We start from the raw sequence: 16,134 nt of genomic DNA, 5'->3' as shown, positions 1-16,134 counted from the left end.
ATCGTGTCTGTATGAATGTATGTATGTGTTTAAGCTTTGTATAAGTGCGTGTGAATTTATGTATGTTTGAGTCGCATTTTCTTTTAAAACAGATAACAAAAGAAACGGACCACATCGATAGCTAGGTTCGATGACCTAGGAGATAGATCACTGAGTTAGTCAGTAGTCAGTACAGGCAGCACAGGTTGAGTCGCGTTGCGTCGACCTTACGGCGGCACAATTGCAATACCTTAGCAGTGTAAAGTATAGCAAAAGGGAAAAAAGGAAAAGTAAAAATGTATCTAAGTAGTGGAGCCATTTGCAGGACTTAAGAGGGTACGTCGTCGTTCCTTCTACGGTACGCCCTCGTACGGTCAAAATTCGTACGAATCGAAGGATGCAGTAACTTAGGATTTAAGTGAACATGTAATATTTTTGTGAGTGTGTGTGTGTGTGTGTGCGCGAGAGAGAAAGCTGAAGACACAAAATGAAGTAGTAACACATCTTAACGAACCGCGTCACGTTCTTGTACCACTTGTGTGGTACGTTCTTACGAGAGAAAAAAGGCTTTTCATCAGCGGCTTCAACTAGGTTTTCCGTGGTTGAGAAAATTGCGATCGACTGGATAATTTTGCATTTCACTCGAAGGCAATGCTTTTCCCACTGTCATTCTGGTCCTCTGCTTACCACTTCAAAATACCAATCATGCTTAAACTGGCAGTCGATCGTAGTCGCCGTCGCCGTCGTCAGTGCAAATGGACGATGCATTCATCGCACGCTCACACACACACACACACATACAAAAACGGAAACAGCAGAAGAGAAGCGTCTAGTCTGAAGTGTTTTATGTGCTTATTGTCCAACCATTACAAAACCCTTCCACACCACCCTCGTTCAATCAGCTGCTGAAGAATGAAGTAGCGAAAGCGGAGCGCAATTTATAACCCATCTCTTCCATCTCTATAAGCTGTGTTTCGAATTTTTCTCATCCATTCTGAAGCTTTTCCTGTTCCTCTATACGCAACGGCAATGTGCTGTAAGGCACTGTTCGCTTCAATGGTCGATGTGTGGAAAAAGGGTTTTCCTTCATTCAGCAAACTTTTCCACACTTTTTACCAATGATTTACGTTGAGTTTTCCGTTTTAGAAGTTTGTTTTTTTAGTTTTATCTGTTAACTTTACTTCTGTTCCTACGCTATTTTACCAATTTTTACAAACTTTTCACAAAGAGTTAGGAAAAAAAGCAAATCTGAAAGAACAACGAGGAAAACATTTTTTTGTTTGCATTGTTTCGTTGTGGTGAACCTTATTCATACCGTGAACCAATCGCTAATGGCGACGCAAACCAGCACTTTATACCATCAGAATGTGGAGTAAAGATGTTGGTTGCATTCGATGCAATTGCAGTACAATTGCGGCACCATTGCTCGGTTCGCTCAATTTCATCCGTGTCTCGTGGGTCCATCCCATCCTATCAAATCATCATCCTTTGTGTAAGTTAGTTTTCCAGCAGCGAAAAGAACGATGCAAAGCTCGAGTCGATTGTTCGCTGTGCAGCCAACTGCAGCTTTCCCGGCACCGTTCGCTGATGGACAGCATCAATACACAGCTTCACCGTACAAGAAGAATGCGAACGGAAAGTGGCTATTAGTTTTATTTGAGTGAGAACATACATTCAACATATTTTCAAGCAGTTTTCGGTATTTTCAATAGGAAGCTTTGAGGAGCTAGGGAATTTTTTAAACATGTAATTATGATGATAGCGTAATTCTCACGTAAGTGAATAAAGCCTTTCTTTAAATATTACTCAAATACAAAACTAGGTTACAGTAGTCCTTCTGATGGTTCCTTTCGTTCCCGATCGATGATGTAAAGATGCTCGGAACATGCAAAAAGAACGTTACATCCAATCCACTGTAAAGAAGCACAAATTCCAGGACGTGTTTTCTACCCATTCTTTGCCCTTTTTTTTGCAAAAAAAAAAAATCCCCCGAGAAAAGCGAACAGGAATAAAAATGGTTCAATGTACACAGAACAAGTAAGTACAGGCTCGTTAATCGTAGCCTTTGCAGCGCACTTGAGTGCAATCATAATTTACTGCAATTGATTTGTGCCGCGATCAATTTATGCACACTTGATGAATGCTGTTTGCTGAATGCTTCACTGTTTGCTCAGAAGATTCGAACGAGCAACACTTCTTACTCGCTGCTCTTGTACGTGTTCTGCAAGATAGCAAATGAACTTGCTAGTGTTCATAATCAGCAGCAAGTGAATATCTTTCAATTGGGTCCAAATGAAAATGTAATAAACGCGTATCTATGTATGGTTCCCATTTTCTATAGATACAATTTTAAAAGCTCCTGCATGATATGAAATGTCGAAAATTAATTGTTTTTGCTGATATAATAAAGCTTGTTTGGGTTAAATAAAGTTTGAATAAAAAATCGATTTGAATGGCAAAGTAGAGACTGTTGTAAAAATTTCTGACTCAACTATCGTTCCATTCAATAGCTGAATCAAACTTTTTTAACAAAACTTATTTAGAAACAATAAGCATTGTTACTTTAATGCTAATGTTTAATTATAGAATAGGTTTAATCATGTTTTATAAATATCTTATACAATTTAATGCTTTTCACTTCAATTTCAAATATCACAAAAAGAAACGAATATCCTCAAAAAATGTAGTTTTGACGAGAGAGCCATACAACGAATGCCCCTGATACTATGCAATCTGATGTTCGTAAAAGCAAACAGCCAATACTACGAATTTGTATTGAAAAATCCCTTAGCAGTGTGGTTATGAAGGCAATTTTATCAATCGGGAATAGTCGCTATGCAATTCGACACACGGCATGGGTGTGATTAAAATGTGGCCGAACGTACAACCAACCTGCACGCTTGCTAGAAAATGTATACCACCCATTTGATCTGTGCCGTTATTTCTATTAGCCACAGAAACGTCTCAACAAACAGCACGAAGCCGAAACCAAACAAATGCGCAAACGAACGAATTTCGTGACAGGTTTTTCCGCTTGCACGATAATCTACAAAGGAAGCTTTGGCAACGTCAAAAGTCAACCAAAACTGAGAGGCAATCCATGGGGTAATGGATAGGTGTGCATGTGTGTGTGTGTGTGTGTGCACGGTCGAGTTTCAACCAAATTTTCCGGCACTCGCAGCGCAAACGGAACGCATTCTGGCTTCGGTATTCACCAGATTGCTGTACACCGGTAACCGGCACGAAATACAATTTTCGGGAAGGCACCATTGTGGCGCTTGAATTGAATTCCTGGAATGTTGCACTTTTCAAAATTAAACATGCTTTCCCATGGACGCATTGGCTAGAATTTTATTCCATTTAAGAATGAAAAAAAAAATGCACCGAGTTTGTTGGGCCGGTAAATGTTGCCATTTTGCCTTGCAGCTTTCAAACGATGTCATTCGTGCGCTGTTACTTGCCATCGAACAAAACGCCTCACGAAAGCTGACCGAGAAAGCTGCAGGTAGGACCCAGATCAAGCTACAGTTTAGCTGATTAAGTTGTCGGTTCTACCTCGCCCACCAAGCATTAGGCACAGGAGCGGGTTCGTGAGGATGTTGTGAGGAATAGCAGAGAATAAATTAAAATGGTGCAGCGGGTACATTTGACTGTGATGTGCAAAAGTGGATGTGATTGGATGGAGTTTTATTCAGATAGTTTTGCTTCTGGTTTAAATCAAACTCTTTGTGATATCAAGACGGAAGCTAGGGACGAAAGTCACAAATAGTATTGCATGTTGTGCATAACATAAGAACGCCGCACTGAAACATGGACATTTAAAATGAATGAACGTTAAATGGAATGTTGAACCAATAAACCATTTCATGGGAAATTTCCACTCACAAACATTTGTGAGTTTTATTTGTAATTGCATTTTTACTGGCAATCCGATCATATTGCATTTTCTCGCGATTTCCCATACACACACACATAGACACGCATCCCCAAAAAACCTCAAAACACTGTGGTCAACTCGAAAAATCCAATATAAACCGCTTATACTGTGGCAGTGCAGAAATCGTACATAAGCACGCTGAAAGTAATCCTAGCACAAACATTGCTTGCGGCCAGTATTGCAAATTGCAACCACGAGAAACCAAAAGTGCGCTCCCGTTTATCCCGGTTGCAATATTGAATTTCGGATGTGGATTGTGATTGAATGTGCTGGGCGCAGCTGCTGATCAAACTTTTCAACACTGGCGTTTCGTTTGTTCTTTCTTTCGATTGGTTCGATTGCAAATGAAACTGTGTACACGTGGTCGCAATGAAAACTCCAGACAAAAGAAAAAAAAAAACTTTTATTCCATCTAACTATCTAGCAAAAAGGCAATGCAGTAATGTTAAGGCACACCCATCATGCACCCAGTTGGCGGTGTGAGCGGTACAGCATTTCACACCAAACACACTAACACACGCACCCACATTACACTAATGTCGCCTGCTTTCATTACAAACTAGCGAGCGATTGGGGCGTATTACATTCATCTTCCATGTTTGTTTGTATTTGATGTATTGAAAAAACGGATTCGTTATATATCGGGCCCTTTGCAAAGGTTTGTAGGGCATCTTGGGTGAAAGAAATCGGTAATAATTCTGCTTTGTATTTAATGATAGGTTTTTGGCACATCTTCTAATGATCTAGGAATATCGCTTCTCTAGAGTAACATAACCGTCATTCCATCGATGAACCGTGTGCCGCTGTTGTTCAAATTTCCATGGAAATTCTTTGAAAGGGAAGACAACCGAGATACGTATTACCATTGAGCGTTGAGCAAGGATTCTGTTGACCTTCACCGATATTACCTCCAACAGCTGCATCTAAAACACTTGCACACGATGATTCTCGCGATCGCACACCAGGATGTTGCCGTTTGACATGATCGCAACGCCCTCGAGTCCCTTGAACTCCGCATCGCCCGAACCCCAGGAACCGAACGCGCGCAGGAAGCTACCGTCCGGGTGGAAGATCTGGATGCGGTTGTTGCCCGAGTCAGCTACACAGATGTAACCCTGATCGTCAACCGCAACACCCCTGGGGAAAGAGATCGTTTAAGAAGGATAAAGAAACATAGTAAATAGGTGCATGAGGTGAGGTGGTAGAAAGGGAAATTTATTTCAACGTTTTCGGTGAACAAAACCTATAAAATTGTTTTTAATTGTTATGAGCTAAAAGGTGAATATTTAGGCAATGAATGACCGAATCCGACCGAATGAAAAATCAAGCACATGGAGGCTTTAATTATATCTGTCAAATTTAGGTTCAGTACTATTAAACTCAACTTGATTTATGATGCGAATTTCAGCCATGAAAAAAAAAATTGTTATTGACGATCATGTCCTACGTCTCTTTTTATGGATCGATCCGGAGTTGGATTCGTTCCGTTAAGAATCGAGTGCGACCAGTGGGGACAACGAACTCGAATCGAGCACTAGGTGTAGCAAGGCATACATATGATCATCCTGAACTTATTACGCCTACAAGTAGACCCGAGCCCAAGGGACGACCTGAACCAACAGGTCTAACTCGCATATGCTTGCTGCACATACTGGTCGACCCACTCAGTCATTACACCCACAGGTTAACCCACGGATCGGTTCGAACTAACTGCTCGAATGGACATTTTATTTGCTGCACCCGCGGGTCGACCCGAACTCGTTGGAATTGAGAATACGACCCGAATCGCTCAGGGTCGCTTAAGGATGTGTCCGACCCGGTTGGTGCGGGACGACCAGTCCAATTCAATTGACCGGGGTCAAAATCGTGGTATCGGCAAGTCTAGTAAGCCATCTGATAACTCGATGGCCGGCGTGACCTTAGAGATCGTTCAGCCAAGAAGACGAAGCTAACACCAAACTTTTACACATATTGAAAACAACTGAACAGTAAAGTGTTGAAAATTTGTTTAGTTAAAAGCTAACGGGTGAACTCGTTATCTCATAAAACTATAAACTGTCAGTGCTCAAAATTCACTTCCCGTTCTTATCATCCCGACAGCCCACAAAAGCCTACCGAACGTCATGCAAAGCAATTCGATGGTACACCGATAGCAAGGAAGCCATAAATCATTGTGCTTCGGTCTTAAAGAATTTGTTTGCTCTAAGCCATCTAAAATACAAAACATCAACAAAGTGTAATAAACTCTCCCTGACTTTTCCCTGATTCACAATCCATTCCCTCCTCCCGGTTCTCTTCACCAACGTCTTCCCAACATCATCGCTGATAAGAAAAATCTCAATGACACTAACCGCCTCAAGTTCGCAGAAGATGACCAATCTGCCCTTCGATAGCTTCATCATTGGATTAGTGTCAATCAAAGGACCAAGCTTCAATGACAAAGAAACACGCAGAAAGGGCTTACGCGTTTGCCGTCGCTCGCCTTCTTTTGCGCCTTCCGGCAAGCGATACGTTCGGCGTGGTAGCCTCCGCCTTGGAAAACAGTGAAATTGTGCTCCCACAAATTCCTCCAGTGCCGCCCGCCCGGGGCATCGTGCCGTCGACGCCGTGGCTCGATAACATTGTGTAAATTAAAGTGAGGAAATAATTTCAAAAAGCAAAATTCAATTACCACGCAAATTGGATCAGGCTCAGGGCTTGGCCCGCTGGTTTGGGTGGCTGACTGGGTGGCTTATCGTGTGCGTCGCCATATCATGTACCGCGCGTACCGTTTTGCATTGTAAATAGCAGCCAGGTACCGGGCGAAGGCGGAAAACGCAACGGGAAAAGCGTAGGACAAAAAAAAAACATTGCCAATGTAGGGTCAAATTGACCGTAAGGAAAGCATCGGCTTTCAACCGATGTAATTCGAAGAATCTGAGACACGATGCTTCGATGTATTTGTGAAAGTGTGTGTGAGTGTGTGTGTGTGTGTGTGACTCCTCATTGACACCAGCACGTGGCGTTATTTGGTGTAGTATTTCCAAAAATTGCTCATTGTTATAAGTTCCATTCTTGCTTGCTCGTTTGCTTACAGATTCTTCTGCTCAGATCTTCTATCTCCCGGCATACGCCAACGCCCCCCGGGCGGCGTGTGATTTCATTCCGTCCACTTGTTTTTTGATTGAATTGAATTTATGTTACAATGCGCCTGTGTGGGAAGTCATTTCATTTTGCTACATGCACCCGACAGTGCTTTCCGAGCGAGGCTACGGATGATGGACGAAAAACCAACCGCACGCGCATGGAACACGTTTAACGAAATTAAACGCCAATGACAATCATCAATCATTTCACTTATTTCGTTTTTTGTTGTTGTTGCTAGCTTGGCTTTCGCAGACAGTTTTTGGCAGTGGCACGGAGAAACCCAACTGTTCGGTGCAACACATCGAGCTGCCTCACAAGACCGGGAAACGTAAATAACGAACTCGTGTTTACGGGAGACCGTTTGGGGTGTGAAAACGAAAAACTACAGAGGAAAACACTTCCGCTTTTTCTTCGGTCGGGGCAACATGCAGATGTAATCTGTCATCCGACAATGGTAGTGCGGCTGAACCATGCGAGAAGTAATTTCGTTGAAGCGTTTTTCCACGAACAGTTCTTGCGGGGGAAAACTGGAACTGGAAATTGTGGACTTTTTCCTTTGGATTGGCGATAATTTTTTTCCGAGAATTTAAAGATTATTTTCTTTACAATTTTAGTGCTATTTTTAAATACTCTTTTACTTGACTTTGAAATAAAGGAGGATTTAATTTTAATCGGCTTTTTGTAGTATTTTATAGCTAAGGATTTGTTAAAAGCCATTGTTTCATGCTAACCGTACAACGACCTTACGTGAGATAACACATTTTCTGAGTTTTTGCTGCAATTTTTGTTTCAGAGCCTTTAGTTCAATTCCACACAAATTTCCTCACAATTCCACACAAACAGTCATTTTAGTTAGAATTTTATGTTTCATATTTTTTTGCTCATCATCATAATCATTCCATCCAATAAGAGATCCAATAATTTTTTGGACTAATTAAAATTTAATCTTTTAAGTCTAAATTTTAATTCAGATCAATGTAAGGCATTGCTTCAAAACCTTCTAATTATTTTTCAACTCGTTCACATATTTTAATGTAAATGATGCAGTCCGTTAACTATTCACAAGGTTGGGCCAGATTTCAAATCCTGTCCGGATCGTCTCCCCATACTGAGTAAAATTCAGTCATGGAAAGCCAAAATTTGCAGAATAAGTTCATTTCAGGATGAGTGAAAAAGAGAAGAAAATAATGCGACTAACACTTCGATTCCGTAACCGAGTATGCCCGGGAAAAGGCAAAATCCAAGGAGAAACTGCATAGTAAAATGTTTTATTTGTTCACACATACAATGTTGACCATACGGCAAAATGCCTACATATTGGAAATTAATAAAAATTGTGTTCAAAAAAAGTTTGTCCCATTCTTTCGGAAAACAATTTTTAGGAGATCAGTGAATAGAATTTTTGGCGCTGTAAAAGCTTTATAAAACCAATTTGAAGTATCTTTTGAGAATTGTTATCTGTTGAACAATATTTGAGTATCTTGCAGTGTGGCTCAAGAAAGCAATTTGGAGTATGATATTTGATAAATTTGTTTACTTTGCTAAAGAAAAATTATATCATTCTAATACAGTGTTTGCCTGTAATTAGAGCTACGAGGACTTGCAAACGGATGAGAAGTTTTGTTTAAGTACTTTTGTATAACATTTATTTAGCTGATCAAAAGGTCGTGGATGGTTTCGTAACATTGTAAAATGTGTGGTTAAAATTTATTCCTAAATATTAACGCACGATCCTATGCCACTCGACTTGAGTGCCTTACATTCACGTCAATCTCGCTAGCACTTTGCAGTATTCAAATTGGAATTAACCATCTTCTTCTTGGTTTAACGTCCTTCTAGGGTAATGCTGGACATCAAATGGCTTACTGGACTACCGATACCACGTAAGAGGATTGTCAGTACTCACTACGGAGGAACGGTCCAAATTGGTCCAACATCATCCTACATTTTTTAGTAGTTTTTTTTTTTTTGTACTATAAATATTGATCATAACAATACATCACACGACAATACGATATTGATAGTGAAAAGTTTGCAAACGAAGTCTGCAGGCATTTTATTTATTTATATTTGAATACAACGGCTCTCCGTCGTATTGTCAAAGCCTTTGGGCATGTTGTGCTAAACAATTTTGAATGAAATTGAAACGTTGTTACACACAAAGTAAATTGAAGAAAATTTAACTTACAAGAACACAATCTAACACGCTTTAACACCTCCACCAAAGCTTAACACACAATTCTCTGTACAGTTATGCATAGATTCACGCTTCGTTTGAGCGTTTCCACCAGCAACGTATCGCGAACCGTTCGCTACTTTATACGGTGTGTTTCATCTGCATTCGTCATTCAGTTCCGGTAATGTGTCAGGGTTGTTTTTTTTCTTCTTCTCACACGCCTATTGTCTTGCTATTGCATATCGTATGGTAACGTGGCTTGCGCGCCTGTAACTGTACCACAATAGCGCCGCACAAGAGCAATGGAAATGCGCTCGCTCGAACATCATGACGTTGGAACAAATTCATGCGTACATTTTGTGCTTATTTTCCACGAAAAACCGATTTATACTTCCCGTTCCTAGATGCTCGAGCGCCCTCTCGAACACGCGATAGGATGCCAATCAAAGTGCTCGCAATGGGACGAGGGCTCATTGAAATGGAAGCTGGAACCATCTTGAGCGTGTGAACGCGCGTATGTGTGTGTGCGAGTTTTTATCCAATATTGATTCGTGACGGACTGCTGCCACGTCGTTTCCTAAAAATGCTTATTTCTGTCATTTTTTTTTTTTTTTTTTGGTGCCTGTTCTATTCCGCCAACCTTAACGCTAAGCTAGGAAAATGGAAGCACCGGCAAGTACGGTTCGCTATGCGGCTCGCTAGCTTTGATCTTCGACAATCCGAAATGGAATAAGAGATGGATCAAATTATTCCCGAAATTTAATAAATCATTCATTTTGGCGACCTGATGCTGGTCGGCGCCAAGGATTCTGTGGGTAAGTTTGCCACACGCGGCAGTGGCAAACGGGCAAAAGTCACCGGTACGAAACTGTACAGACTGTCAGCAGTTTGGTAGAACTCACGGTTCCACCCTCACCCGGAGGTTTTGGAGAAGAACCAGGCCGTATCTCACCCTGTCCGGACGGTTCTTAAAACTTGCATCATTTGGTACGATGTACACGGTACGATTTCAGCTTGTCGTCGTACTTCGAACGGCATAACTCGATGCGGGCGTAATTGTAAAACTTTCCCGGAACTATAATTTGCTCAGCCGGCGGTCACGATGATGGGCGCAAGAACCGGGCTGTCGCAAACGATGATCTGACCGGTGCTGTAACGCCTCCCAACACCGCCAAGCACCAACTGCGGGTAAGAGATCAGTTGATGCTTGGGCGGTGGTGTTTTCTCGAGTCAGCAATTAGATTTCGCATGCAATTCACTGCGGCCTGTCATCAGGTTCCAGGCCTGTAAATTGTAATTAAAGTTTACCGAAGGGCACGTTGTTCGTTGCTTTGTGCACGGGAGAGATGGTGCTGGTTTTGCTGTGCAAAGGATATTGCAGGATCAATTGCATCGATGAACAGTGATGCAGTGCGACGAAGAATAGTAATCGGAATAGTCACGAAGTTTTGTTTAGCTTTCTGTTTTTCCTCCTCGGCCAAAGTTTGATTACTTCATTAAGATATGATAAGTTTTCAATGGGGGCTCTCTATTTATTGAGAAATATTGAATTATCGTTCGAGGAAAGACGAGGAATAATAGGGTCAAGTTAATGTGAATTAATAAACTTTTTGAGTCAGCGGACTCTGAGAATCGCGCATTACTGAATTTAAATAATTAATTGAAGTCAAGTTCAAGTTATTGTTAAACTAAAAATGTTAAATAGTTGTATGAATTTTTACTTTGTTTGACAGTAAAACCTGTCTCATCGCCGATCGAAGACAATTGATGAAACTATATTCGTCTCAGCATTTCATACAGATTTCAAGCTAATTTTTCCAGCAACAGAAAGCCAAGTTTCTCATCATCGAACAAACGTGACTACAGTCATCATAATGATACAGTTCCAACTTTTTACTCAGCCCAATCTCCACTCTGTGAAGATCACGAATTGTTTGGCAAGAACAGCGCAACATTCTAGGCTTTTCAAAAGCAATCCATCAAAAATCGACATTTAGGTACCTTGACCAGCCGAACGGATCGAACCCATCAAACGACAAACATTGCACAAATACATAAACAAACCAAACATAGCAAACAAAGTTTCGCACAGATGCGCGCAAACCCCCCTATATTTCAACTTATGCTGAACTTATGCTGACCTTCTATTTCTTCCACCCACTTCACAGCATAAATCGGTTCCATGTTTCGTTTCGTGGGCCGACGAAATCGTAAATAATTGGAATGCTGAAATGATCGATCTGCCAACCGTTTTTGGTGCGCTGCGATTTTTTGTTTGTTTTTTTCCCATTTGCTTGCGGCAAAGTTTTTCCCTCGCCTAATGAGATTCCATTGGCCTATGGCACCTTCATGAGAGAGTTTCCCGTCCACCATCCCCACAGCTGGATCGTAGTTTCTAGGCGTCTTGTGCTATTGTTTATCGTTTTTCTTCCACCATTGCCCCGTTTTCTTGTGCGGCCATAGTCTGCTACCGAGAACGAACGATGCGATGAGTGTCCTTGGCGTTTCTGGAAGTCGGATCCGGATTATGTTGCCGAACTCTAAGGACACTCGAAGGGCACACGTCGCGAATGTAGCGGGTGACAAAAGTTCTTCTTTTTATGTTATCTCTTCCTCCTATCACTGGGCAAAAACGAGGTCACGATTACGAAGAAAAAGTAAAGGAAGGACAGCTTTGGAAGGACATGTGTTGTAATTTAGCGGAAAATTAATAAACAAACGGCACCCCCCACCCCAACAGCTGATGCCAGATATGGTGCGAGGATCCGTGTGTGCTGGATGTATGGATGGCAGGAATGTTTCAATAAAAATAGCTCTTTGCGAGTTTCTTTCCTGCTTTGAAGGAGTGAGATTGATGGGCTTTGACGAAATATGTGAAAAATGTTGTAATGGAAATATGCGTCCTAGGTCCTTTTAGAAGCAAATGGTTTTCAATGCTTTTTTTTCGTTCCACCCGCCGTTTGTTTTAGGTGTAAATAATGTCTAAGAAGCTTTAAATGTGATACTCTCAATCAAGAGCATAGACCAGGTGTAAAGACTACAAACTCTATGTAAGAAACGACCCTAACTAGCTGGCTCTATTGACCTCTTTTATCCTTGCAAAACCATGCATGACACCGGCATTGAACCTAGATATTGCTTTCAGAGAAGGTGTTCAGCCAACAATCAACTACAACCAAACACACCCATCGTTACTTACCCGTATTCCAAAACTTTTGCCAAACCTCACCCGGAAAAGGGATTCCCCGAAATTCCTACCAAAACATACCCTTTTCCTGCATTTCCTTTGCGGCGTACCGCATGTGCGGTCAAGCACTAGCATTAGCAGAGCATGGGCTTCAATCCGTATCATATTATTTCCCCGTATCGACACATCGTTTCATGGTCTCCGCAAAAAGGGGAATAGGGTGTTTTGGAGTGAAGGCAATTTGAAAAGTTTAGCTGAAAAATAGACAACCCGTAGCAAATCATCTAGGATCGTTCGTGTGAAGTACTTGAAGTTAAAAGGTTCAGATACTTAGCTCTTTCATTTTCGTTGGAGATATTATATAAGCTGGCGTATGCGTATTTGCTTTAAATGAATTCGTTCCGTAAGATCTTTTTTCATGACCTTAAAAATACCCAGTTTTATTGATAAATTTACCATACAGAAAACTGGCTTCAAACAAATTCGAATCAGCATACGTCAAAGCTCACAACAACAAACACGAACATCAACACAACCAGTTTCGTTTGCCGAAAATTGTTGACAAAAGTGTCCCATTTCTAAAGTTGACTCGGACAAAGTCCTACCGTAACTATTTTGAAACCATTCCGTTGCTTCAATCAGGCAAACAGCTGGGACGGATTGATTGCTTTTAATTATTCTGGGATGAAAAATGTGCTGCCCAAACTCAATCACTCCTCGGAAAGTTTTCCGTTCCGTCAACGCATTGAAACCCGACAGTAACCTATCGACAGCGAAGTCAACAGTGATTCGAACCGAAATGGCAAACCAAAATAAACGCAATTAAAATAACTTGCTGCGTACCAATCAATGAAACATGATAGCAACGACATAGTTTGCGAATGGTTGCTTGTAATCGAATGTGCCAGTGGGCCCAAAAACCTTATTCCAAGAAAGGAGGTCCTTGGAGGTATGACAGCATTCATCTGGTAGCGAAGCCGAGAGCGCTACGGGGAGCATACTCTTCCCGGAACTAATTTACCAGATGCCCGTGGTGTTGGTATTAGCCTAGTCGGTCGATTCGTCGAACCTGCTAACCCTTCGGCGTGCGAGAACCCTTTCTGATGCTTGTTTGTATTATCTTTACAGATTGGTGAGTGATTGTGGCAATGATGGAGTGTGACCTAGGATCAAAACCCCATACCTATCAGGAAGATTATCTTTCGTACCAGGTGCTCGGAGGTGACGTCGTTAACAAGATGTGAAGCCATAAATCTCCTCGGAAAGAGAGAGAAAAAAACAGCATTGCGTTTGTTTAATTTATGAACAATACTAAACGAGTACACCGGCTCTGTACTTTAGGTACCGTTCGTGCTTTTTTGCGACAGTGACTTGTGAAATGGTGACACACGTTGAAGGCAAAGTTTCGGTCCACCATAAAAAAAATAAATCATCCAATCACACATAACACACCCGTCGCATTAAGGCACACTTCCGGGTGTAAACATGACCGACAATGGAGGCGGATATGGCTGAGAAAGCGAAAGGTTCAGTGAGCAGGAACGTTGATTCCTGGCGCTTGACAATTTTCCCAACCCAACCCGAACCATCCATGCCGATCCATGCCGGTCGGCAAGCGGGCGGATGGGGATGAATGGCAACAACGAGTTTTTTTTTTGTTTTTTGTGTCAGTTTGTGTCAGGTTCGCCAGGTTCTGCGGTTCGGGCAGCGGGCAGGCAGTTGATTGACATGCAGCTGACAGCAATCCACGATGTGCGTGCTTATGGTTGGAAGTTTGAGGAGGATCAGGAATACCTGGAAGTCGATGTTTGTGTGCATGAGGCACCAAGTGCGAGTGGAGGTGGTGTAAAGTTGCTCGTCGAAGCTGAATGGTTTTAATAATAAATGTTTCTTTTAAGCTCACGTGATCGCAATGGTGCCGAGGTTGCAACATTATTGTGACTGTTGTGATGTGTTCTAACAGTCGGGTTTAAAATTAATTTAAAATCAGTTGAAACCAATTTTCATTAGTGAACAATTATTTTGACTGTATGAACTGGTTAAAGTATGTATGTTAGGATATGTTGTACGATTAAAGTTGGTTTGTACAAAACCATCACCATTAGCAACACGGTAAGGCCATTTAGTTTGAATAAAAAACCATTTGAATGTTTTGTTTGCTTTATCAATCTTCAAACGAGGCATGAACGAATCTTATAATTGTTTCTATTTGAACTTTGCCTGCTAGTAATGTCTAACCTTGAGCCGTTTTCTTATCATTTATTTTTCCTTGTTTTCATTTACGCTCACAATCTGGTTTGATCGATAACTGTCTTACGAAAATGATCAGTCTTTCATAGAGTCTCGATAGAAGAGCCGCTTGCAGAATGAATAAATCTGGTTCCTATTATATTTATTAGCAATATTTACAACGAATGGCGCATTTTACAACTGACCTGGCTGCGTAATTTTAACTAACGTGTACCTTAACAAGAGAAATATTTAGTCATCTTGGTTCCAAAGTCATTGTGCCATAAGAGGCTTCATTGGAACCTAATAATACTGAATTTCTCTATCTGATTTGTTTCAGTGGGTACAAACATCTTTAATTGAGTCTTTGCAATACTACATTTTGTTTTAAGGCTTATTGCGATGCAAAAGGGGCTGTTATTATGACAAATAAATTCAGATCACTGCTTCAGTTGTGAGCAATACAGTGTGCAAAACAAACGATGGCTAACAAGTGCCACCTCTACCGGCACTAGCTCGTTGAACCGATACAATCTAAACTATCTGCCCGATAATCGGTATTGTCCACATTGTCGTTTGCCTTTCGGTGCAAATTACAAGTAGAACAATCTGGTTAAAATAGCTATCTTCTTGGTAAACCTGATGGTTACAGAAATGCATCCAACCATCGCACAAACCTCCCCCGGACTTGTTCATTAGCTTCGAAACCATTATCTTGCTTAAACGACATTAACCAGGTATTCATCGTTCCCGGGCACATGTTTATAACGGCCACTAATTGAAGCTCAAAATTGATGAGATAAAACAGGAGAAGGTTGGCTGGCAGATCGTTAAATTAAGGTGCTGCAGCATCATCGTCGCGTGTAATCGAACGAACCACATATTCACCTCGGAACGGCTCTCATATGCTGGTGGTTTATGCTTTACTCGCCCGGGAAGATGAGTGCAAGTTTTCCTCTCACCACCGCAAGAGACATAAAGCTTAGCATGGAATAACATTGACACAGAGTCAGACATCCGGTACACGTGGCAGTACATGGACAAGAGCATAATTCACTTGCACACACACACACACACACACACACACACACACACACACACACACACACACACACACACACACACACACACACACACACACACACACACACACACACACACACACACACACACACACACACACACACACACACACACACACACACACACACACACACACACACACACACACACACACACACACACACACACACACACACACACACACACACACACACACACACACACACACACACACACACACACACACACACACACACACACACACACACACACACACACACACACACACACACACACACACACACACACACACACACACACACACACACACACACACACACACACACACACACACACACACACACACACACACACACACACACACACACACACACACACACACACACACACACACACACACACACACACACACACACA

General features: G+C 41.7%; 1 protein-coding gene across 2 annotated transcripts in view; it reads right to left on the bottom strand.

Moving 5' to 3' along the window:
• Window positions 1-4,839: 4,839 nt before the first annotated feature.
• The window catches only part of LOC126561387 (RING finger protein nhl-1), a 29,857-nt gene continuing 18,562 nt past the window's right edge, over window positions 4,840-16,134 (bottom strand). For both annotated transcript variants that reach the window (XM_050217497.1, XM_050217498.1), the window contains one exon: window positions 4,840-5,053. In XM_050217497.1, coding sequence (XP_050073454.1) covers window positions 4,840-5,053 — 214 coding nt within the window. The remainder of the gene's footprint in view (window positions 5,054-16,134) is intronic.

Source organism: Anopheles maculipalpis, chromosome 3RL (genome assembly GCF_943734695.1).
Source record: "Anopheles maculipalpis chromosome 3RL, idAnoMacuDA_375_x, whole genome shotgun sequence".
Classification (NCBI taxonomy): Eukaryota; Metazoa; Arthropoda; class Insecta; order Diptera; family Culicidae; genus Anopheles; species Anopheles maculipalpis.
Note: the sequence above shows the minus strand (reverse complement) of the source record. Positions and strands in the feature narration are given on the sequence as shown.